The sequence below is a fragment of the Hipposideros armiger genome, unplaced genomic scaffold, assembly GCF_001890085.2.
Source record: "Hipposideros armiger isolate ML-2016 unplaced genomic scaffold, ASM189008v1 scaffold_380, whole genome shotgun sequence".
Lineage (NCBI taxonomy): Eukaryota > Metazoa > Chordata > Mammalia > Chiroptera > Hipposideridae > Hipposideros > Hipposideros armiger.
The window spans coordinates 784,927-810,812 of NW_017731730.1; the positions used below are offsets into that span (position 1 = coordinate 784,927).

Here is a 25,886-nt window from a genome sequence, read left to right on the forward strand (position 1 = left end):
AGCAGCTCTGATGGCCATTCCAGAAAAAGAGTTCCAAAATTGCTTTGAAGGGTGGACTAGGCGCTGGTGTCAGTGCATAGCTTCCCAAAGGGAGTACTTCCAAGGTGACCATAGTGATATTCAGCAGTGAGGTATGTGGCACTTTTTCTAGGATGAGTTTACGAACTTAATTGTTGGACCTCTTATGTATGTAGTTCTACAGGTTGAAATCTGAGTGTTTAATAGGACAAGGGGTTTCTTCAGTAAAGCAAGCACAGCAAATTTCTTAAGTCATAGCCTTCTGGGCAGTTCCCTTCTTTGTTTTTTTATCTCTTTGATAAGTACAATGTCCTAAGCATTCAGGAATTGAGTGAAATTGTTGAATTGAGTGAAATTAATAAAATTAATAAAAGTCTAAAATAGCTTATTACCCTGTTAGGTGATTTTTAAGTGCATCGGTGACAGGATTTAAGTAACCCCAGCATGCAAGCCATGAGAATGCCTGCTCCTGACTAAAACGGAACTCGAAATTGTAACTTAATTGCATTCTAGACACTAGAGCAATATGCCTCTTAGGATAGTAAAGAGAGTTAATTAGGCCTCTCAGTTTCTTGCATTTAGACTTAAAGGCAATATAAAAGTATAGGATGGGGAAAATGTAAAGTAACTGCAGTGTGTGTGGAAAAACTGAGTGATTTAATAAGCTGACTGTGAGCCATTGCATGTAGAATGAGGGAGATGATAATTCCAGGAATCGCCAGAGTACAAAATTAGAGTTTGTCTTAATAANGTCACACTCACAGTGTGCTCAGCCCTCATTTGTATGCCAGCAACTTCTGTGTAGTGGTTGCTCCTGAGCCTTTCGAAAATGTCAGAATTGCTGATGTTAACTCTGAATGCCAAGGGTCCACATTTTATATTAATAGATGTTGAACTTAAGGCTTGTATGGAAGTATCCAGGGTCCCAGAGAGTGAGCGGTAAACCTGGGACTTGATTTGCCCTGACTCCCGTCAGTAGAATCCAAGAGACCAGGCTGGCCATCATCAACCCGGAGCCATGAGGGAAGGGACAAGGCAGAGATGTGACCCAGCGCACGAAAGGCTTGCTGACCTGGTGCAGCGCTTCAAACTTAGCGTACCGGAAGGACCTGGAGAGCCTGGCAACACACAGATTACTGGACCCACCAGAGTTTCTGCCTCGTCAGGCCTGGGGTGGGATCCGGGGATTTATATTTGTAACGAGTTCCCAGGGGATGCTGGCGCTGCAGGTGGCCAGGTAGAGAGGACGAAGGCAGTTTTGTTCAGAGGTTTGTTCAGTGCTCCCTGAGCATTGCCTTTGGTCATTTCAGCCTGTGGTGCGAGCTTGTCAGAAGTCTTTTCAGAGGCAGGAACAGAGGTTGGTAGAGGTGTGTGTTTGACAGCGTGGAGTGAGGCGAGAAGCCAAGTGCAAAGCACAGGAAAGCAGGAATTTTGGGGCTGCTTTCTGACCTTAAGTTTCTTTGTTCCCAGTGCCTTTCCGGCAGTTCTGATGGGACAATTCGCCTTTGGTCCCTTGGTCAGCAGAGGTGTATAGCCACGTACCGAGTCCATGATGAAGGCGTTTGGGCTCTGCAAGTCAATGATGCCTTCACACACGTGTATTCTGGAGGAAGGGACCGGAAGATCTATTGTACAGACCTGAGAAACCCTGACATTCGAGTGCTCATTTGCGAAGAAAAAGCACCGGTCCTCAAGGTGTGTCATATATTTCAGTTTTATAATTAAGATTGTTACGTGTGCTAGCCAAATACAGCGAAATCTATATTAAAACATGAATCAACTGTGGTATCTTTATAAAAAAGATACCTTAACATTTTTGTGAGTCACTGGAAGAAATGTCAACCTCTTGGGTACGTCAGGGATGCCTGGCTCTCCCACCAGCGAATCCCGGTGGGATTGCCCCGCAGTGCTCCTGAGATCACCTGGCTTTCCTAGCCTGTCCTTAGAGGAGGAATATTGGGGGGTTCAGGTATCTGTGAGGGGACAGCAAAGCAGCAAGACGTCCAGAGCCTTGAGAGGGATGGTGCGGAAGAGGCGCCTGCAGAGCGAACGAGCTGCCTCCTCATCTCCACACCTTCCTGCCTCTCACTGATTCTGATAGGGTCTGCTCTGCTGAGAGGAAAAAATGGCCAGTCGTCATGTGACAAGGTGTCCAGCCTCACTGTTAATCGCAGAATTGCACATTAAAGCAACAGTGAGGAAATTTCTAGATTTAAAATGGAGGCATAAAGACAGTGCTACCGCCTCTTCTCAGAAATCATCTGAAAATAAGGAAAGCAAGAAACCAGAACTACAAATATCCATCATCTATGAAACTAAGTGATACCTGAAACCCAGACCACGGTCTAGGAGGAAGGGCTGAAAATGGGAACAGAGGTCCAGTGAGACAGCTGAGAGGATGCCTATGGCCTAGGAGCTCATGCAAAACGGGCCGAGCACAGCTCTTGACAATAGATGGCACACCTGATGGACAAGACCAGTAATCCTTTAGGGAAGCAAGAGATTTGGGGCTGAAATCATACAGACAAAGCATGTGTGCAGGAAGCAGGCTGATGGGGGAGACTAGTGTGGAGGAGAAACCCCGCATTGGGAGTCCTGCAGCTGCCAGCATCTCCCGGCTGTGGAGTAAAAGAGGGAACCGTGTGTTACAAGGAACATCACTTTGAACTGAAGAGGGTTCCTGCTTGCCAGGAGTCCTGCCCTGTCTCCACAACCCCAAACCTGCAATTTCCTGTACAGGAAAACAGTGGATGAATATATGGGCATTTGATTTGCATATTTGCATACAGAAAGACACACAGTAAACTGTTCACAAGTGTACTGTTTTTAGGTGAGGGGAGTGAATTACATGGGTGCTTTTCACTTTCGTTGTGTTGTTAGAATGTTTTTGGTTTTTTTTTACTACAAACATTTTCAAAGAAAAAAGAAACCTGTTTCTTTGTTATTAAGAAAGAACGCAAAAACAAAAAATTATGGTAAGTCACCCTTTTGACTGTATCCATTTAGATCCCTTAAATTAACACTTAAAACTTGAAGCCTCTGTTTTTGGGGAGAAATCACCCCTATTGTACTTTTATAGGGCCGTGACTCTCTTAAGCACAGACTCCCTCATTCACTGTGCATCCCTAGCTTTTAACCCAGCCATAGTATAGTCAGCACACAAATGTTGAATGCAGGACCTGATATTTAATAATAATGGATAGCTCTTCCAGGCAGTTCAGAAGAGTCAGCATTCCACAAAGCAATATTTTTATGCTTTGTTTTCAGATGGAGCTGGATAGGTCAGCTGATCCCCCGCCTGCAATCTGGGTTGCAACAACTAAATCTACAGTAAATAAGTGGGTAAGTGAGCCACTCTACACCTGGCAAAGGACTATAAACGTGTGGTGTGTTATCACAGACCTGCCAGATACCAGCAGCAAATGCTACGATACTCAGCGTGCTTTTGGACAGTGGCAAAAATCCGGAAACCCCTATGAATGCAGGTGTGAACCTAAGAGTTATACTACAATTAAGGTAATACTCAGAGCTTCTGACTTCTTTCTCAGGAACCAAGAAGCACACTCGATATGCTTAGAATAACCACTGTAGCCTGATACGACCAGTAAATATTAGTACAGCTTCTGGCCTCGTGGAGCTGAATTTGAAAATAGGAAGCCCAAGTGCCAACACAGCAGGAAAACTTCCTAAGATTCTGTTTTTCCAAACATAGAGAAAGCAGAAAATTGTGCTTTCAAATTCATTTCCTTTTTCTTCTTAACTTGAAGAACAGGAGTAGAAACAGAGGATGAGCAGAGAAGAGTCATCAAAAGCACTGTTTTTTAATCTTAATTAAAGAAGATTTTGGTTTTCTTGCTTACCAGTTTGTGGATAACAAAAGAGAAAGCGTTTGCATTTATTCCTGTACTTATAAAAAATGTTATATGTCTTGTCTAAATTTCATCGTGCCAATTTGAGATCAACATAGTTTACCTGGAAGATTGCCTAATATTCTCTCCAAAAAGACAACATTCTCCTTAATATTTGTTTTAGTTTTTTTAATCATGGTAGATAATCATATTTTGTAACTAAGTATTTTTTGATCGATGTTGTTATTGTTGGGGTTTTTTCATTTGTTCTTTGTTTTTCTTGCCACTTGAAACAGATTGGCAAAGCTTATAAAGCATACAATGATTAAATAATGAATTTTGTTCCTTCAGACGCTGAAGGGAATTCATAACTTTAGAGCCTCTGGAGATTACGACAACGACTGTACAAATCCTATAACACCCCTTTGTACACAACCTGACCAGGTTATTAAAGGTGAGTAAGGAAATTGGAAGGTTATGGTAACTTTTATTTAGGTTAACTATAGTTACTGAGAGATTGACAAAAATAAAGGAGATGACCTCCCTTTAAATGTAATTCTGGTGTCAGCAAAAGACTCATAATAGCATATTGGTTTATTTTTATTAGAAGAAAAACATTTAAAAACTGCTGTTTAGTGACTTTAAAAAGTGGGCTTTCTTGAATTAATTTTAATCTTTTTACCCTCAAATCAGAATAGTCATGGTCTTGGTAAAGCCAACAGCCATTTTGAAAAATACATAGTTTAATGTTATCTTTTGGCCCAAGCCAGAAAAAGTCAGATCTGGTCCTTGAATTCCACGTGCTACAGCTAGGAGGGGCACTCGGACTTGACTGTCAGAGTTGGGGATTAGAATATTGAATGACACATTCATCTGCAGTTAGATGTCCATGCTGTTCCCCTTAGAATAGAATGTCCCTGTGGGAGGCATAAAAGAGAAGGAAGATAGGAAGCAGCAGTTAGTGAGAGAAGGGGCTAACTCAGAGGTCTCCTGTCATCTTTTGGACTTTTCCTGGTGGATAAAACTGCTTACCCATAACAGTTTTCCACTATTAGCCCTTTGAAGTGAAGTGTCTTTTAATCTATAATCTGTTATTAAAATCTGACGATTTTTGTTTGGCCTTAAATATAATTATATAGTTTTCTGATTTGCCTTCTCCTTCCCGTAGCTAGCATGATTTATGTTTTGTTATATACTAGTTAACAATTATTGCCTTACTATGAATTTCAATGTAGTAGGATTGTTTTGTTAATTGTGTGGGTTTTTTTCCTTTAGGGGGTGCTAGTATTATTCAGTGCCACATTCTTAATGATAAGAGACATATATTAACCAAAGATACCAATAATAATGTGGCATATTGGGATGTATTGAAGGTAAGTATCTTTTTGTATTAAATATAGGTTACTGAATCATGTATCCCATTTATTGTTTTATTGTAAAATAACCTAGATAATAAATATACAAATTAAGATTTAATTGCAGTAACACCTTATTGGGGTGGGGAGTGGATACTTTCATATGTGAATGTTAGATAAGGCCATAGTTTATCTTTTTAAATGCCTAAAATTTGAATGGAACCATTTTCTCTGTTTAGTATATTACACACTGTGCTATGTGCTGCCTTACCTGAAAATGAATACATAAGAGTTCCTCATCCTTGGCACTGTTGACATTTTGGGGCCAGATAAGTCTTTGCTGGGGGTGAGGGGGGTGGGATCTGTCCTGTGTGTTGTAGGATGTGTAGCAGTCACCACCCCTCCAGTGGTGACAACCCAAAATGTCTCCAGACATTGACAGATGTTTAGGGAGAGGAAGGAGGAAGGATGTGGAATTGCCCAGGTTGAGAGCCACTAGAGTACACAAAACAAGCTTGGCTGTTTCTTAGGCTTTCCAGCCGTGACTGTGAGCATCAGTTACAACTCTGGGTCGTGTTACAGTGACTCCATCTGAGACAGTTGAGGTGTGTTAAGCTATTCAGCCGCATTTTAAATAGCCCTGGAGGGTCTATAGGGAGTTTGAAAAGTTTGCTTTTAGAAAAGCTCTGACAAATGTCCCTTCTTAGTATTGTTGGTATTTTTGTTCAGCAGATATTTCCTGGATGAATATTGAATGAGTGTTGTGTGCAGAGACCTGTGCTGTGGGTCATAGATGACAGATAAGTCTGTCCCTTCCGGTAGGAGGGGCAAGAGTGGGGGGATGTGAAAGCCTTAAACAGACCACAGGATGGCTTACGGACTCAGGCAGTTACTTGCAGCTGCAGAGATCAGGAGGGCTTCATGGGCAAGAAATCATCTGAAATATGGGCCTAAAGGATCCCAGCAGACGAATGACGGGAGGGTGTCTTAGGAACAGGTACTGAGTGACAGAAGCACAGAAGAGGGAAGGTGCATGCTTATTCAGGGCAAGGTGAGCCGTTGTGTGTAATTGGAGATTGAGTATAAGGGAGTACTAACGGTATAAGCGCGAAAGATGATATCCAAGTCATTTCCCGGAGTCTTGAATTGCAGGCCCCAGAGTTGGCCTTTCTTTGGTGCTCCTTAAAGAGTCTTAATCTTGGATGGTTTTAGAGCAGGAAAAGCCCATGTTCGAAGCAGTAGTAGTACATATAATAGGGAAGAAGCTGGAAGACACTTGTCATGATGATTTGGGGGAAATCTGAAAGGAAAAGACAGGTGTTGGATATATTATAAAGGAAGGATTGAAAAGATCTGGGGTTTTGGTTAGGCTCTTGTTTGTAAGGAACAAATATTCATTTAAGTTAACTTCTGGAGCTAAAGAATAAGATAAATGTTTCTGGGAAAAGGAGACTGTCTCTGAATAGAAACGGTGGCCTAACACTTTTCCTCCCTGTCGGGCAGCTGGTGGGAAGTCACATTACAAAGCAGTTGCTTGGTGAGCATGGCTTCAGAACAAGAGGCCTTAGTTGAGTGGAAAGTTGAATAGAGCTGGCTCCAAAAGTCCAAATGGTTTTTCTCTACGATAGAGAAATGCTTATCAGGGGACTAGAAACTCACCTTTGTTGCACAGTGGGGTCCCGTGGAGACAGGGGTTTCCAGAGCAGCCCTAAGGACCTCGTCTGCAGGAGCTTGGATACTCCACTACTAATGTGGGCCGAGCCCCACCCTGGGGCTGGGCTTCACCTCTTGCTGCCCAGCACCTGATACTCCCCACAATATCTAACAAAATCTAATCAGGCCAGCTGTTCTTTGCAGGTCAACTTACTGATTTTGTGCCTATGAGTCTGATGTCTTCTTGGTATAATTAGCCGAAGCCTTAGTAAAGTCCTGCTATCTGAATGGGAGGTAGTTCTACTTAGATGGGCACTGAGCTGGCATGCCCCGTAACTGGCATTTTTGTGTCCCTAGCAGCTTCCCATACCCAAACACTAGAGAGCAAGCGAGTGGGCCTAATGAACATGACATTAAACAGAAAGGAAGTCAGGAGGAATTAGGAACATAGGCTCGAAGTTGGGCAGAGCTGCACTCGAATCCTGGCTCTGCCAGCTGCTAGCCCAGTGATCTCCGGAACATGCTGACCCTCTCGAAGTCTCCGTCTATTCCTCAAATGTGCTCGTACCTATTTTCTGGTGATATGAGGGAATGTTCAAGAAGTATTTATAGTGGCTGGCACATAGCAATCAGGAGGCTGTTGCACTACTATAGGTGAAGTATCAGGTATTCATCTGGACTAGGGTGGGACAAGGGGGATGGGAAAAAAATAGAATGAATAGAAAGATATTTAGGCCTGTAGATAAGAGTGATGCTTGAATCAAAGGGCGTTTGAAGGAGAGGAAGGAGCAGAGATGAACCCGGGTTTCTGGAGTAGACAGTTTGGTGAGTGGAAGTGATAAAGGGAATGCAAGAGGGAAAGGGGGTTGTTAGCGGAAAGACACATGAGGAAGACAATGAATCTGAGTTTAGCGGGATATCTGGGTAGAGCGTGTACTGGGCAGACAGCTCCGCAGCCTAATGCACAGGTGAAAGAGCCAGGCTGGAGAAATGGGTTCACCGGTCACCAGCTTGTGGATTATAAAGTCACGGAAAACGTCAGCGTTTCCAAGGGATACATCTATACTGAAAAGAAGAATCCAAGTCATCACTGTTTCAGTAACTGTTAGAAAAAGAGGAAGCCACATAGGTGTATAATAAAAAGGGATAAGAAAACCAAGAGCCAGTGGCAGCTTAAGAACTAATTAGGCATTTCAGAAAGGAGCCTGTGGTTAGCAGCGTTGGCCTGCTGAGAGTTCATGTGAAATCTGGGATGGACTGTGCACATGGATTTAACCAGTGCAGAGGATGGTGACTGGGGAGACCAGTGGCTAAGGAGTCCCAAGGACAAAAGCCAGCTGGGGTGGGTTGAGTGGTGACTGGGAGGCGAAGAAACGGAATGGAGTGGAAACCATCTTTGGTGAAGTTTGACTTTGGTGAGGTGGACAGAAAGAAGCAGGGGCTGGAGAGGATTGAAGGATGAGAGGGTCAAGGGGAGCTTTTGTGTCAGTGTTCAGGGATTTTTCAGGGAGGAATTTGAATGTGGTTCACTGCTCATGGGGAGAAGCCAGTAGAGACAGGAGAGGGTAGATGATGAGACAAGGTCCCCAAGAAGCGAGAGGTGAGGGGACGCAGAGCACAGCAGAAGGGCACCTTTTTCCTTGCACCAGGAATAGTAGCAGAAAGTTAAGGGTTTTGTCAAGGCTTTTCTTTTTGAGGAGTAGAGATCAGAGTCGTGTGCTCAGGGTAGTGCGGGAGGTAGCAAGGTCAAAGACAGGAGGAAAGACAAAGATGTGGAGAACTGACCCTGGAAGCAGAAGCAATCCCAGGTGGCATTAATGATCCCTCTGAGGTTGGAGTTCATCCATTCATAGCAGGAACATTAAGGGTGTGAGAGGCCAACATGTCCTTTGTGTTGTCCATGTGAACCCTCGTGTTGTCCAGGATGAAAGCAAGAACTCAAGTTGGACTGCAGGGCACTGAACTAGCTCACAAGCCTGTAGTGAGAGGGAGAGAGCGACCACAGGCTGCTAGCTGGCAGTGAGGAAAGGGGGTACAGTTTACTGCTGCTAAAGACATGGGCCTCAAAGAAAAAGGAGTCTTTACGTAGAGATGCTGGACAATGGTCTCTCTGTGCCAGTAAGGAGCAGTGGGATGTAGAAGAAGCAGTCACCCTTTGAGAAGACGACTGAAGAATGGGGACCCCAGGGAAAGAGCCAGGCTGCTGTTAAGATGAAGAGGTGGAAGGAACATTCTGTGATACGCTTCGGGATTGAGAGGAGCTGTTCAGGATTGAAATGCTCCATGCACCGGAGGAAGTTCAGGACTTGCTTTTGGGGAGCCCACATGTTTAGGGATTGAGGGAGAATAAGGAAGGATTATAATGGTCAAGAAAAAGAAACCAAAATGCTGCCTATCTCACAGCTGTTATCTGAAGGCAGCTTCAGAGACCTCTTAAAGTTATTTAATAACTTAATAACTGTTATTTGTTCCTTGAAGATTGTTTTGCTCCATTTGACATTGCTTGCAGGTAAGTGTGTTAGTATATTATATCAATATCAGCAAAATTAAATTGCAATTTCCAAAAAGAATATTTTATGAGTTTTTTAAATTTAAATTTTTAGTAGTTGTTTAAAGGTAAAGGCTTTAAGATAAAAATATTTGACTACATTCTTTTTAGAATGTATTTTAGACTCCAGCTTATTTAGACAAATGTACAAATGTATAAAATTTTGAAGAGCTAAGTCAGAATCAGATTAATTTGCCACATAATTTTGATAATTATCATACTTTCTTTTTGATGTATAGGCGTGTAAAGTTGAAGATCTGGGCAAAGTGGATTTTGAAGATGAAATTAAGAAAAGGTTTAAGATGGTGTATGTGCCAAATTGGTTCTCCGTAGACTTAAAAACAGGGGTAAGATAGCAGTTGATATTTGTACAATTTTGGATAGTTGAAATTTTCTAATATAGCTACAAAGTAAGTATTATTAGTTACAGTTCTATGTTTTTAAGTATGAAAGGAAAATTCATGTTAATATTTGCAAAATGCAGTTTAAATACCTTTGGTATCCCAGTAAATAGTAGTTGCATTGAATCACGCAAAGCACATTTTGGTTCTGAACCTGTGTCTTAGCACTTTAATTAAATAGTACAAATTAAAGGTTTAGAGACTTATTTGGAATATATTCCAATGGAATGTCACTAAGATTTTTTTTTTTTTTTTACAGATGTTGACCATTACTTTGGATGAGAGTGACTGTTTTGCTGCTTGGGTTTCTGCAAAAGATGCTGGTTTCAGCAGCCCGGATGGTTCAGATCCAAAATGTGAGTTTGTCCTTCCTTCTCTTCCTCCTTGCGAAAGAGAAGGTGGGTCTGTGCTGTTTTCTGCTATGTGCTCATCTTTATGAGTCTGTTCTATTTTGTTGATGATATCTTTGGTCAGCATTGTCCTGAAAACGTAGCATGTGGAAATAAATACCTGATGTATACAAATATAGTTTTAGTGGCTTTATATGGAAATAGCCCTTTAATGAATGCAACTCCTGTTTGTGTGTGTTCGTTTTTAAAGAATGGCTGTGTCTGAACAACCCAATAGAATATCTATCTGTTTGCTCCATATTATCATTGCTTTAAACATTTTAAGATAAAATTTTAATAGACTTGGCAAAAGCTCTAAAGTCTTGCTTTTAAACATCATTGGCATTGGGTTAAGAATTTAACATCAGAATATATGAAAATTTATAATTTTTATTTCCCTCTATTTTTAGGTGAAAACTACTAACTGTCTTTTCCATTAATTTTCTTTTTAATCAACTCTTTTGCAGTGAACTTAGGAGGACTTTTACTCCAGGCCCTCCTAGAATATTGGCCTAGAACACATGTAAATCCAATGGATGAAGAAGAAAATGAAGTAAACCATGGTTCGTGCTTTTATATCAAGATAATTGATTTAAAATTACTCAGAAGTTAAAAAGATTCATTTAAGAACTATTTTAGCATTTGCTGAATTATGACATATTTGTAGTGTGCTCAATCATTGCCCTGCCTTCCATATCTCCAAGTAAGAGCATCCGTCCTATCTTGACGGAGATTCAAGGAGCTTTCAATCAGTGAGACTGCTCAAGATAAACAGAATAAACCCTATATCGTCAAATGTCCTTTGTCCTTACAAGTAGGCAGCTTAGCAGCTTCGTCCAAAGCTATTTCTGAGTATCCGTGGATCTGCTGGATTTACCTCCACAGCTAGCCAGTTAGCTGCGCCAGAAAGCCCGGCGTCTCCTTGTGTAGTCATCATACTTCATGGTGGCCCAAAATGTTGTTACTACCTGCTCTGATGGTCTGCTTGACCTTGGCTCTGAATGTTACCAAAAAATCAAATTCTAACTCCGAAATGTCAGGGAAAGTGAACAAGTATGTGTAAAGAATTAATGTCATTGAGGACATTCAGAAGCCCTGTGTGCCACAGGCGGTGGTAGCAGCTTTTTCTGGGCATCAGAGGAGAACATGTTTTGAATGTATGAGTTTGGCTCAGTTTGATTCAAGAAAGGGGAGAAAAAAAGAACTAGAAGGGTGACAGCTCGTGTGTAACTTACAGCTAGTTGAAGATTCCTTGTGTCCTGCCTGCTTACTGAGGGCTTACTCTGCTTAGAGTCTGAGTTCTCTGAAGATCCCGCTGAAATCGCAGACTTATGGTGATCGGCCGTGATGACGGCCCCCAGCCAGAGACTTCCTTCTGGCTGACTGATTCATCCNAGGCCAGGGCAGTGAGAACTGGGTGCAAGGGTCGCTTTCTCCCTGGGAGAGGGCCCTTGTTAAGCTCCACCACTCCCAGTCTCCCAGAGAAATGCCAAGAGATTGGCACCATCACCCCCACTTGAACTTATGGACAAACTGAAACAGGCTAAAAAGGTTGAGAAGGCTCCTCCAAGAAAGAGAGCTCTAGAAAAGGCTAGAAACCAAATCAGCCAATTTCCAGCTGAGGGCACGGTCCTTCGACCAAGCTGCAGGACCAAGCATTCTTGAGAACTCGGGCACCATCAGTGGACATACATGTCACATGTGCCCGTGTGTCTGTGAACAGACACTAACAGCAACATCTGTAGAAGCCATGTGCAGGTAAGGATGAGCTGTCCTCTCTGGGACACTGGAATGAGTGAGGCCCACTGGCTATTGGCCCTTCCCAGTTGCCCCCACACTCCACCCCTACCCCCAGCTACACCTGGCCGCATCGCCTTCCCCCATGTGCCCTGCCCACACAGCCCCGGGCCCTGTGGCACGCATGCTCCGCTCGCTCATCGCCACACCCACATCTGCGGCGCCCCGCCCCACTCACCAGCACGTGCCACACGTGCTCGCTGGCCCGGCGAAAGCTGCAGAAGCGCACGCTGGCGCCCAGCAGGCCCTGGCCGCCCCACATGTTGCTGGGCACCACCTCCACCTCGCGCACCTTCATGGTCTTCATGTTGAACACCTCCAGCTTCACGGGCTTCTCCACATTTGCCTTCAGCAGAGCCTTCAGCGTGTCATTCTCTTTGTTCTGCGGGGGCAGGGGGCTGACTCCAAGCCCCCCTCCATTCCAAACCCCAGCAGGGCCCCTCAGGTAAGTCTAGGTCTGAGATGGGACCTTGGTGGCCAGCTGCCTCAGCAGGGCCTGGTGTGGGATGCACTGGGGCAGCGGCTGGGCCAGCAGCTACTGAGACCCCTACCACCCCCGAGCAGTGCTAAACCTGCCTCCCTCAGCCCCCCGGAAAACAGAACAAAGCAAGCGAAGAGCCTCCTGGGTCCAGAGCAGTGCGGCGCTGCCTCACTCTGAGCTGCCCTTGACCGGAGCCCTCATATTTCTCATGCCCCAAGGACGGGCCCCTGAGGCCTTGTGGCCACTGCCAAGAGTCCATCTGCCTTCTGTCCACCCAGAGAGCTAAGGAGCTGAGAATCGGGCAGGGCCCCAGTCAGGCTAATGTAGCCCTGGAAGAAGGGGAGATGGAGCTAGGCCTCCCTCCAGAAGAAATGGGAAGCAGGAACCAGGCTGGGGCCTCCTGTGGGGCAGAAGGACACACACACACACACACGCACGCACGCACGCAGCAAAGCGATGCAGGCTGCGGGAGCTCACCAGCCGCGAGTGCCCGATGGTGATGATGAAGTCAAAGTAGGGCTCCAGGCCCGCCTGCTGGGCTGGGGAGTTCTCCTGCACCTGTTCCAAGCAGAGGCCAGTCACTGCGCCAGCCCCGTGACCTCCAAGAAGCCCCCACCCTCAATTTCACAGACCATCACCACTCCCTCCCTGTGTCCTGACAAGGACACATGCGCTGGCATGAACTGTTCTGGAGAAGCCACATGTGGGCATTGTCCAGGTCGACTCCATTCTCTCTCACTACCTTCCTGGGCACACATTTTCCTCTTTAGGAAAAGGGCTCTTTCCTGATCATGATCCACAGGTCATGCTTCCAGAGATGCCTCACAGGAGAGCCCCGTCAGCCCTGGGGGCTACCGGTCGGCCACATCGAGAGCAGGTGGCACAGGCCTATGGGGAAAGCCAGGAAGGTTTCCCAGAAAGGTTTAACTATGGACAAGAAGGGAGGGCCCGACACACAGTGCAAGCAGGCAGGCCCCAGGATAGATGGAGCCAGAAAGAGGCAGTAGGGAAGGCAGCCTGTGGCTAGACCCCAGAGGACCCCAGACCCTGTGGTGACAGATCCGAGGTCAGTCCAGCAGGCAGTGGGAGCTGCTGAGGAATGGTGGCTGAGGACAGCACGCTCCAGGGGCAGGAAGGGGCCTAAAGCAGGGAGCCTGGTGAGCAGTGTGGCGTCCCCGCCTTACAACCTAGCCTCCACTCCCTTGTGGGCCATCTCCTTCAGATCCATTCCCTGCCCTGCCCTGAACTCCTGAACTCACTGCTGCCTCCAAAAGCACAACAGCCAGGCCTTGCCTCTAGGATAGAAATCCATCTCAAAGGCCCCATTTACAGAGCCTTGCTCCAACAATGCAGCCTTTATCCCCAGGTCCCAACCCTGAAGGTGGGCCCCACACCCTCAGGCCTTTGGCTGTGAGCGCTTGATGCCCTGCTGGACAAGCATGGCCAGGCCCCAGCCCAGAGAGAAAGGGCTCATGTGGCCTCAGGTTCTGGACAGGGGAGGACTCTGTGGCTTCTGCCACCCAGCAGCCCCTCCAATCCTGGATTCCCCAAGCTGAAGGAGAGCGAGTTCACCGCTGAGCCTTCGGATCAAGGTCAATTTGCCCCTGGAATCAGGAGTCCCTCCTGGCAGCATCACCGTTTGAGCCCCTGATTGCCACCCCCAGAAGCTGCCATGGCTTCCAGTAAGAGTGGGCTCAGACTGTAACCCCCACCCTGTGCTCTTGTTCTGTGGTTTTGGTCTCTTGTTTAATTGCACACGAGTAATACTACTGGGTAACCAGATGTGAATGTGCTGAGATTTTTACTGTATTTAGTNAGTGCCCAATTCCCCAAAGCCAGGCCATCGTGCAGAATGAATGCTGGGAGGTCATCTCTTGGAGACAGTAGGGTCTGAGTGGATACAAAAGCCCCCGGCCAGCAGAAGTCCCTGCATATCACATGGAACCGCAGTTCTTAGGAAGCTGAACACACTGGGCTGGGATCAGGCAAGGGGCTGGGCCCGGTCGCCTGGCCTGAGCTGCCTCCCCACATCTGGGCCTCACGAAAGGCCCTCAGGGGCCTTGTCCCCGCCCAGGGTGTTATTCGGAGGTGGAGAGCTGGGCCTCGCTGGCTGCCTCTGCAGCCCCGGCCTCGGCCCCGACATCTGCACTGTGTGTGCCGGCCGGCTCCTCCTCAGCCTGAGCCTCCAGCAGCTCGGCAGACAGCCCGTCTTCTGGTGAGGCCGCAGAGGTGAGGCTGTCGGGAAGGGTCAGCTGCGGTAGGTGGTCCGGCTGGGCCTGGGCGCCTGGGCTGTCCGGGAAGGAGACCTCAAACTCTGATCCAGACCACGTGGCCTCACCTGAAACACAGGGTGGGGCTGAGGAGACCTGCAGAACCTGGGGCAGTGTGGCCTAGGGCGCTAACCCCATGGTTCCCAAATCCCACCCCAGGCGTTGGTGGGGAATGGGAGATCTAGTGTACACAGGCCTTGATGTGGCTGTATTCCTCCCAAAGGCCAGCCTCTAAACCGGCTGAGAAACTGGGGGCAGGCTTCCCAACAACCCTTCCCAGAAGGCTTCACAAGGTGCCAGCCACTCACCGCCACGCTCCTGAGAACCGCTGCTAGAGCAGACGTCTTCCAGCACTGAGGCTGAGATAGCTGAGGAGGTCAGCTCTGTGGAAGAGGGCAGGCTGGGCCAGACGCTGGCATTGCTGCTGTCCAAGACGGAGATGCCGGACACATCCAGGAAGCCTAGGGAAAGGAGCACAGCTCTTTGCCAGCACAGAGCCCTGACTGCTGAAGGCCGGGACCCTGGGCTCACTCTGCCCCGTTCCGGGGGTATCTGGCCCAACCTGAGACTAACCTCAGCCTGTGGTGAGGCCTCCCACCCAACCCTGTTTCTGAGGAAAAAAGGGGGCCTGGCATTGGGCATCATGGGAGTAGCACAGTGGCAGTGGGCCCAGACCCTGCTCTGTCCCCAATTTGCTGTGTGACCTTGAGTAGGCCACTTGCCTTCTCTGGACTGCAGTCTCCCCATCCACCCTGGAGCGGGTCACCTGCAGCCATCTTGGCGGATATGAGCTAGTAGGGCTCAGCAGGTCTGAGGAAGTTTTGGCACTGCCGCCAAGTCCAGCCCTGAGCCGAAGGCGCACTGCAGCACCAGGGCCGCGGTTCCTCAGCCTCCTCTCCAGGGCCCACCCAGTACCTGGATCCATGACTCGCTGCACTGGGGGCGGAGGCTCCATGGAACGTGGCGCACCGTGGCTGGGACTCGCAGGTTCGAGAAACTGTCCCTCCATGGAGGGGCCAGGTGCCTGCAGCAGGGCCTACGGGGGCCAGGGAAGAGGGGACACTGCTCTGCCTAAAGGAGCAAACAGCCTTGGTGACCTGCCCCTTCCTCTACATGTCGTGTGGAGTCAGGCTGCGGGGCCTGGCTGGCCTCCCCTGCGGTGCCGACACAGAGAGGGGGCCCAGGTGCCCACCCAGCCGGGCCCCATCAGTGACCCACAGGAAGAGGTCTTCCTTGAATTCCAGCGTGCCTGGGGACGGCAATCCTCGTGTGGCCCGGTACAGCCCCAGGCACCAGCCCAGTGCCCAAGGCACTCAGGTGACCTCAGCAGCCGTGACGGTTACACCAGCGCTCCCCTGAGACTTGGCCATACAACCAGCCCAACTGGAGCTCTGGGTGCCCAGCCCCGGCCCACCTTGACCACACGCACTGAGGCACGGAACAAGGCTCTGCCCACCTCTGAGCCTCAGTTTCCCACTCCTGAAATGAAAATGACAACCACTGCCTTGCCGCTGCCCTCACCTCCAGGCCTGAGTGGCAGGAGAACCAAAGTGGGTTTCACTGTCCCAGAATGGGCCCATCTGCTCCCACTGGGCCCTAGAAGCAGATGGGCCTCCCAAGGGCTCCACAGACAGGCCCCTTGTGGGGGCCGCTTCCAGAGTTCTCTCTCCCCAGTCGGCAAGCCCCTCTGCCAACATGAAACGCCCTCTTTCCCCGGCTTACAGGTGCTCCCCACATACCTCCATGTAGTCACTCTGTCTGGAACCCATCTGTGGGCCAGGAGGGGCAGGAGAATCCTGGGGGGTGGGTCCAGGTGGTGGGGTNCCCATTAAACCACTCCTTCCTTTGTGTGTGAACCTCACCGGGGGTGCATTGCTGACTTTAGGCCTGTGGCTTATTCCTGAGAGGAGACATCCAGACAGGATATGACATGGAGGCTCGGAGGGGATTAATACCCAGAGAAAAGATGGCCAGTTAATTTTGTCCTTCATCTAAGTATGTGGTTTCCTTCACAGTAGACATCTAGGTGGTTGGCTGAAGTTTGCACTCTTTGTTTAAAGCCTCAGGCCTCCCTGTGATGTCACAGGGAAAGAAAGTGGGGAGGGCCTGATGGATGACGGGCCTCCCCAGCCTAGAGCGTGTGATTTTGCTCAAAGGTGAATGTTGTGGGTTTTTTTCAAGACACTTCATTTTTTGTTTGGGCCTTTAGGTATCAGCCCTACTCTTTGAATGTAGAATTGAGATTTTGGTGTATATGGCTTAAATAATTAAAAATAAAATTTGTTTCCCTTTAATACCTTAAATTGTTATTTGAAAAGAGCCATGCGTACAAATTCACATTGCCTCTGATATTACATATTATCTTTTATTACAAAACTAAACATTACACCTTTCTGATACATTTTGTCTAAGGCTGACTTAGATAATTTGATAGTTTACTATAAATTTCATTGAAAGTGACCTTTAATTGTAAAATAACTGTTAATTTGTAAATCATGTTTTCCTGTTGACATCATTTTAATTTATCAGCTAATAGAAACTATTATATTTTTTTTACTTTTAATATTTCAGAAAAATATGCCCAAATTCAACAAAATTCCTTTCTACCTCCAACCTCATGCATCTTCAGGAGCAAAAACCTTAAAAAAGTAAGTAAATGTAATGTCATATGATGCTTTGATCTAATTAATTACCAGAGAGGTTTTTTATTCTTTATGATTGCTTTTATAGCAAAGGAGGCAAGTACTGGATCTAAAGCTAGTTTTATAATATTGAAAGTTTATCTAGTTTAACCGTTTACCAAGTGCCTACTGTGTCGTAAGCCTCAGATGTTCAAAAATAAATAAGACATAGATCTTTGTCTCTTGGCGTAATTCATAGTTGAGGACACAGTTCTGTGTATGATAACTGCTTTTATAGATACTTAATGAAGGATGAAAGTACAGGAAAGAAAAGAATTCTTGGCTAGAGTTTTCCAGAAAGGCTTCTCAGAGGACATGGAATTTGAGCTGGACAGGTAAGGATGGATAGAACTTCAAAAGAGAGATTCCAGGTCCAGGAAGTGGCTTGATCAGGGGTGTGGAAGTAGGAGCATAGGAAAAATATTAGAAATTAGCGAGGACCTGTGTAGCCAAGCATAAGAGGTAGGGGTGGCGGGAAAATACTAGGCAGGAAGGCGAAGAAATGAAGAGGTTTCATGTACATCCTAGCAAATAAGCTCAATAAGGCTTTAAAACCTTTTGTTAGGGCAATTTCCAACCATATACCAAAAAAGGAGAATAGGAGAAGGAACCCCCGTTACTCCGTCAGCTTCAGTAATTCCCAACACATTGCTAAACATTTGCTTCACACACACACACACATGCATGTGCGTCCTAGATGTCACTTCAGCTAGATTGAAGGACCCTAAGCTCAAGATGGCTTTCAGAGTTAGAGCCTGAGCTACTTGGCTTCACCATTATTAACTGACGTCAGAGATACAGGAGAAGTAGTTTGAGGGGTGAGGGAGTGGATGAATCTAGTTGTGGACATGCAGTTTTAGATGCCTGTGGAACAGCAGCTGAGGAATACCCAGCCAGCTGTTGGGTTTGTGGGTTTGGAGTTCAGGCAGGAGGTGAGACTCCAGGTCTCAGCTGTAGCGAGGAAGCAGCAGTGAGAGTGCGGCGCCTGGTAAGCCCCGGGGCTACCTTCCCTCACGGGAGCGTTTGGTTTGCCCATGCTCTGGCACAGCCTTTAAGGGAATGAAACCAAGGAAGTTATTCTTTATGTAAGTTTAAGAGCATGTGTTTAATTAATTAGTTGCACATAATTCGTGTCTTAAAAGGACATTATAGAAAATGTTGGCAATCCTGAAAACGGATAAAGACAGTGACTAAAAGCTTTTATTGGTGTATGTTTCTGTGGTATGTTTTCCTCTTTATCAAGTGTTAACACCAAGACTAGAGGTATGTCCAGTGATTTCCTGATGTCACAAATCTGACCTTGCTTTTTACAGAGATAGACTCTCTGCTAGTGACATGCTCCAAGTCCGGAAAGTAATGGAACATGTTTATGAGAAGATCATCAACTTGGATAATGAGTCTCAAACCACCAGCTCTTCTAATAATGAAAAACCAGGGGAACAGGAAAAAGAAGAGGATATTGCTGTGTTGGCAGAGGAGAAAATTGAACTTTTGTGCCAGGACCAGGTAAGTGGACTGGTGGACTACAGCCCCATTTTTCCAGGGCTTGTGCTCAGAAAGTTACGTAATGTGGTGTGACTGTGGTTCCCAAGTCTGTGCCTTCGGGGCTTCTGCTTTGAGAGAGACTCCTAAGGAGCCCTGGGTGTCTCCCACCTATTCGTGAGACCCCTACCAAGAAGAAGACACAGGATCATCTGGCCTGCAGAGCGGCGGTGGCTGCGTTTAGTATTTGAAGAGGTGGTGGGTGGAGCAGCTTTAAATCAGGGTGCACTCAAGGCCTTTTTTCAGAGGAATAGATTAAGGTGGTGCTCTGGCCCAGCCACACAAGCTGCCCATCGCACTGTGCCCAAGTCCGAGCCTGCATGCGTGGCAACTTTGACAGCAAGAGCGGGCCACCAGGCATGGCGGGGGACAGGACAGGCTGCGTCACCTGATGAGAGTCCCTGAGTTAACAATAAAGGCCTTAGCTGTTAGAGGCTTTGACGTCTTTTATTATTTGCTATTCAGGTTTTAGATCCGAATATGGACCTTCGAACAGTGAAACACTTCATATGGAAGAGCGGTGGGGACCTCACCCTCCATTACCGGCAGAAGTCCACGTGAAGGGTGGGCGAACGAACGCTCCTGGGTATTCATTTCCTGACCTTCCTCTATGGCCCCAAGAGTAGTCCTAGGACGCCCACTGAGCCCCAGCGGGAGCAAGACTTCCAACGGCCGATTTGGTATGGACCGAGTTTCTCTTTCAATTGAAGTGACTCCTCGAGATGTAATATAGAAACCAGTCTCCTTGTGTAGATTACGCTGTCCCCAGGGAGGCAGAGTGAGCGTGGAAGAGCCCCCAGCAGACTGTGTCTTGTGAGGTGTACAGAGAGCTGACGACAGGCCAGCGTAGACTCGACTTCCTCCTTTTATTTCAAAGGACCTTGTCTTCGTTAGCACTTGTTAGGGACACATCGGTAGGGCCACATCTGTCACCGTGTTTCAACTTCAAATACATGCTCTGTAGCTTTTCTAAGACAGTACATTCCATTCATGCAGTACCTTTGAAGGCTTTTTCCAAGTTTGTCATTAAAAAAAAAATTTGTTTTCATCATTTAAGACAATTATTTTTAACAGGAACTTGCTGTTGCACAATTCGAGAGCCAGCCCATTTCATAATAAATGATTATTATTGGGCTCGTTTTTAATATTGCATCTCAGATGTGTTCTTGTGGAAGAGCTGTTGAAATTCCAGGGGCTGGATCATAGCACTGGGACTGCCAGACCAGAATAGGGCCTCCGTGACCCCTGCACCCAGACCATGCGGCAGCCACAGGGAGGTGCAGCGGTTTTAGTCCTCCCTCCACTGTGTCGTTTCATTTACGGGCAGAGCTAGGTGACACCACAGGCTCTTGCTCAGGGTGAGCAGCATGTCACCATCAAAACTTAAGATCATGATGCAATTTTAATTTCATTTAAATGCTACCTAAAACTCATGGTGTCAGAGTAAACGGATATCATGGTGAGTTAATTTGATATTCCCATCCTGGAGGTAAAACCTTGTTTTCCCAGGGTTTTCTATGCAGGGTTTTGTTGTTGTGCCTGTATCCAGATTTCTTTTCCCTGCTCTTTCTAACAATCTAAAGCTTTCATAGAATCATTTGGATCTTGTACAGAACATAAACACTTCAACTGTTGGCAGAAAAACACACTTTGGATCCTCCCCAAGGTCATTTGTATTCAGACTAGAACAGTGGTCCACCCCCATCAGACTACATGACACAAGCCTCCTGCATGAAGCCAGAAGCACAAGTGCCTTCAGAGGGCAGTTTATTCCAGTCCAGGTGCCTCCCCAGCTTGTGTGGCCTGTCCCCACAGCAGCAGGGACTGGGGAGGGCGTGGGGAAGGTTTTTTTCTTTTCTACATCTTCACAGGTTCAGCTAGAGGCAGCTGACGGGTCTGGGTCCAGACCTTACTATTTGAGACATTCTGATCGCACAACTGGAGAGACAGCGTTCTCTCACTGCTGGTCAGCCCCCCTCAGAACGTGGACAGGTCTCTGCCTCTGGCTCCTTGAAGAAGCGGCAGAGACAGGCCACGTCTCCACGGTCTTTCTCCCTTACGCAGAGAGCAACTGGCTTCTTTTTTTAAAAAATCCTTTCAATCTGTTGGATACCACAGTGTGCTTTTGGTGCACATTTTTTAGAAATGGTTGTGAATTAATGTCAAAAAAAGTAAAAGGAAAAAAACCTCATTTACCAGCCCTCAGTTGTGTTTGCATGAGGGGCCCTCGGGCTAAAGGAATGGGTTTTGTTGGGCCATTCTGCCCTGCGTGCCGAGCCTCGAGGGGTGGCCACGCTCCCTTCCGGTCCTAGATCTGACCCCCAGCATGGTTGTATTTTTTTGCCTTCCAGTCAAACCAGTAATCATTTTCAGAAAATTGGACAGTCTGCAATGCCAAAAGGGCAAAAATCTGTATTTCACAGTTGTATAGAATAAAAGCTTTAGTTAAAAGATTCCAAAGTGTAGTACACATTTATTTTTTTCACTTGTCATTTTCCTTCATAGCAGATTACAGAGAAATTAAGAAACCTCTGGTTTCATGTTTACCCTGGAAATAATTAGCATTAATACCCATTGTATCCCCCAAATTAGGGAGGGGAGTATGTAAAAGTTGGGAAGAACCAGAACCTTGGGTGAGGTGACTTTGAGTCAGACGGCCAGGCTACAGTTCACGGAAGTGGCCCTACTTCCTGGATTCCTGCAGATGGACGCGGGGCTCCCAGACCACCCAGGAACCAGGCTCCAGCACTGGCTTTGGACACAAGGCCTCCCTGTTTTGCAGGCGTATCAGCTGCGCTGGTGGGCTTGACAAGGGCTTGCTTTAAATGCAGTCACAGTGCTAGAAACGTCAAGTGTTCACTGATTTGGGGCCCTCCTTCCACATACTTGGTCTGTGCCCCGCAGATCAGATAGTCCTTGTCCTATGGGCCTAACCGCTCTAGATTTCCTTGTCAATGAGACGTTACAAATCAAGCAGCAAACGAAGGACTTCAGGTGGGACAGAGGTGAGAAGACAAGGCCAGAGGCAGCTTTCCTGACAATCAGCAAGGAGTATGGGAAGGTGAGGGGCTCTAGAAGGCAGGACTTCAGGTGATGGAAGGCTGTCCCTGGGTGGCGCCCTCTCCCTGCAGGAATGGGGCAGAGCAGAAGCCCCAGCCCACCCTTAGCCTCCCAAGGCACGTGGTGGTGGGAGGAACAGGTCCCCCCACCCCAATACTATGGGAAAGAACAGAAAGGCCCTCACCTACTCCTGTCCAGGCGCCTTGCTCCCCCATGTGATGGGAGCTGTGTGGAAAGAGAACCACTCAGGACTGGCTTTGAGAGTCTGCTTAGGATGGTGAACTTAAATTATGACTTATTCACCACTGGGGCTGGGCTGGGTACCTTGTATGTGTAGAAGAGATTGTTGTATAAGTTGGGGAGCTGATAGGAGTCACCATTGGGGCTACTAGGGCTGTGGGGTGTAGGCGTGGGTAAGAAGAAACATCATGGTCCAAGAACAGGTGAGCCTCTGCTGAAGGGCCTAGAATTCTCAGCCCTCCTCCCCAAGGGAAGGTGGGCAAGTTGACTGCCTCTGTCTGTGACTGGCACATGTCAGTCAGCCTGAGCCAGCTGTGCAGTGCAGCACAGCGATGAGGGCGCATGACAGAAGAGACAGTTACTGGGGCTTCGGGGGTCCCAGGACTTGCGGGGGCGGCATGCCTTCCAGTATAGGGAGAGCTGGCTGAGCTGTGCAGGAAGAATCAAGGCCACCTCTACAAAGCGATTAGGCGAACACTCCACACCAACCCCTTCCTGCCTCACCCCATCGTCACAACTGATCGTGGCTGTACCCTGCTGCCTCCTGGCAAGCCACAGTGACCAAGCAGAAGNATCGCTATTTATGAACAGGGTGTCCTAGGTTTCTCTGTGGCTCAAGTCGATGGTTTTGTTTTTGTTTCCAATCTCAGTCATTAATCTCTTCTATTAAAACCCCCTAAACTGCAGTCATTTCTCATGAGGTACATCACGAGTTGCCATATTTCTTGTTTTTAGGAATTTAGCTTTTTGGTTCATTTTCTGCCTTTATTTCTGACCCTGGCTGACTTATAGGACTTTTGACTTTACAAATCTTACAGTGTTTGAAGCCTTTGTAAACAAAATGTTTAGAATCTATGCTGTTAGCACTAACTCTGCATCTGACACCATCTGCATCTTTTCCCAGTAAATGGGGAGCAGGAGAACCGAGTGCAGAAGGGCAATGGCTATTTTCAAGTGCCCCCCCACACCCCTGTGATCTTTGGTGAAGCTGGCGGTCGCACACTGTTCAGGTATGGGTACGGAGGGCTGGAGGCCCTGCCTCCCAAAGCACCCCATTGGCTAAGAAGTGATGATTCAAATAGATGTCATAAATTGTTCATTACTGATTTCTGGGGGTGTCAGGGATTTGGAAGCTTTTCCATCTCCATGAGATAGTTAAGTGTCTGGTCCTATTAGACCACTTCCTGATGGAGAGCTGAGCCTCTAGTGTAGAAATGAGGTCGCACCTTTGCCTCGAGGCAGCTTCTCTAGTGGTTTCTGCAGGAAACTCTCACTTTCTCTCACTTACCCAGCATGACTGCCGGGGTCAGGGAACAGATGGCATCACCAGAAGTCCCTGCCCACAGGACAGCATCAGAGTAGGTAACTTCCCTCAAGCGGGGTCAGGCAAGATGCCCTGGGCTGCTCCTGGGAACTCGTGTGCCCAACCATGGCCCCATCTGAGGTGCGAGGCAGCCCTTCGGGAGGCCCTGCAGGGAAGCAGCAGACTGGCTTGCCCTCCGCGGTGCAAGCAAGGCCCCAGGGGAGCCGTGGGGAGAGCTCACTGGAGTTCCGCAGGGCCAAGAGTAAGAAGAACACTTGTCTTGTCCTTGAGTCCAGACTTCTCGCCCTTTATGGTCGTGTCCTGAGAGTGTGGCTACCCAAAATACCCTGAGCCCTATTATGTGTGGAGGCATGTGCCATGCACTGGAGCACTGGCAGGGGACCTTTCCTGCGTGTTGTGCCTGCACCCGGGCTCCTTGCGTCACCCAAGGACTCAGAGAGGCAGCTGTCGTGGATGCCTGGCCTTGGGACCTGGAAACCTGAGTTTTAGGGCCTGCTCTCCCTCTTAGCTGAGTGAGTCACTTTATGTCCTCAGCTAAGTGGGGGTCGTCCTCAAGGAACTGTGTAAGGGTCCCTCCGTCTAATGTTTGAAACGGTGATTTTGTCTGTGCTGTGTCACTTATTACCTGATGGGTATGTGTAGGCTGCTCTGCCGAGATTCCGGAGGTGAGACTGAGTCGATGCTTCTCAACGAGACGGTGCCGCAATGGGTAATTGACATCACTGTGGATGTAAGTGTCCTCCACGCCCACTTGGCCCTTTTATTTTTTCCAAATCATGAAGGAAATTGAGAACTGCTTTAGACTGTATAACTATAAACGTTAATAAAAGCTAGGCTGCCAAGTGGAATTCTTTCTTGCTTCCCTGAAGTTCCAAAGTTGCAGAAGTAGTATTGGTAATTATTTATTTACCTGTTTACATCTTTGTGTGTTTTTTAATTATAAAATAATATATGCTTATTAAAGAAAATAAATGAATACAGTGAAATGCCCATTCCTTTCTCAATTACTCCTTCTCTTCCATTCACTCTCTGTCCTTCTCCCCAGAGGTAATACTGTTAATAGCTTAGTGCATAGTCTTTAGTACTTTTTTCCATGCATACATAGGCATATATTATCTGTATGTGTATACATATATATATTTCATTTTATTTTGTATAAGCTCTATTACAGATACTGTTCTGCAACTTTTGTTTTTTTCATTTAAAAATATATCTTGACCATCTTTTCGTGTCTCCACATATGGGTCATTCTGTTTTAATGACTGTATAGTATTCCATTGTGTAAATATACCGTGATTTACTTAACTAGTCCCCTATTAATGGACGATTAGGCTGTTTCCAATGTTTTCTATTACAAACAATGCTTCAGTGAACATCCTTGTACATATATCTTTGTGTACTTTTTAGGATAAATTCCTAGAAGTGGAATTGCTGGATCAAAGGGTATGCACATTTTAAATTTTGATAGATATTGCCAAATTGCCCTCCACAAAGGCTGTACCAGTTTACACGCTCACCAACAGTGTATGAGTGCCCATTTCCCCATACCCTTGCCAATGCTGGGTACTTTTAATCTTTGTTAAAAGATAGGCTAATATTATCCCATTGTTTTAATATGTTTTGTTTGGTTTTTTTTTTTAATTGTAGTGAGGTTCAGCATCTTTTCATATTGGCCATTTGTATTTCTCCTGTGAATTGCCTGTTTGTATTCTTTACTCATGTCTCTTTTGATCTCTTTGTCTTTCTTACTAATTTGTAGGAGTTTTTCACGTTGAATATTAACCCTTTGTCTATTATCATGCTTCTCAATTGAATTTTTACTTTGTTCATGGTGTCTTTTTGTCAGGCAGAAAAGTTTTACTTTTTATATAACCCGATTGAATCTTTATGGCTCTGAGTTTCATGTCTTGCTTAGGTATGTCCCACTCCAAAGTAGCAAAAATGTTCTGTATTCTCCTCTAGTATGTTTATGATAATTGCTTATGTCTAGATCTTTAATCTGTTAGAATTTATACTGTTTGGTGTGAAGTAGGATGCTAACTTTCTACAAATGGATAACCANAACAAAGCAAGCGAAGAGCCTCCTGGGTCCAGAGCAGTGCGGCGCTGCCTCACTCTGAGCTGCCCTTGACCGGAGCCCTCATATTTCTCATGCCCCAAGGACGGGCCCCTGAGGCCTTGTGGCCACTGCCAAGAGTCCATCTGCCTTCTGTCCACCCAGAGAGCTAAGGAGCTGAGAATCGGGCAGGGCCCCAGTCAGGCTAATGTAGCCCTGGAAG

At 46.8% G+C, this 25,886-nt stretch overlaps 2 protein-coding genes across 2 annotated transcripts; one reads left to right on the forward strand and one right to left on the reverse strand.

The window, feature by feature from the left end:
* The first annotated feature begins 1,232 nt into the window (after positions 1-1,232).
* On the forward strand, positions 1,233-25,543 carry WDR48 (WD repeat domain 48). The gene is made up of 13 exons (XM_019662726.1): positions 1,233-1,255; positions 1,437-1,713; positions 3,286-3,360; positions 4,218-4,320; positions 5,142-5,239; positions 9,662-9,769; positions 10,083-10,179; positions 10,680-10,775; positions 23,188-23,293; positions 23,576-23,641; positions 24,250-24,337; positions 25,015-25,050; positions 25,523-25,543. Exons 1-13 carry the CDS (start codon positions 1,233-1,235, stop codon positions 25,541-25,543), a joined length of 1,194 nt encoding a protein of 397 aa, XP_019518271.1.
* On the reverse strand, positions 14,313-15,820 carry GORASP1 (golgi reassembly stacking protein 1). The gene is made up of 3 exons (XM_019662749.1): positions 15,676-15,820; positions 15,069-15,221; positions 14,313-14,828 (listed from the first exon to the last, which is right to left on the reverse strand). Exons 1-3 carry the CDS (start codon positions 15,767-15,769, stop codon positions 14,569-14,571), a joined length of 507 nt encoding a protein of 168 aa, XP_019518294.1. The 5' UTR covers positions 15,770-15,820; the 3' UTR covers positions 14,313-14,568.
* Positions 25,544-25,886: the final 343 nt, after the last annotated feature.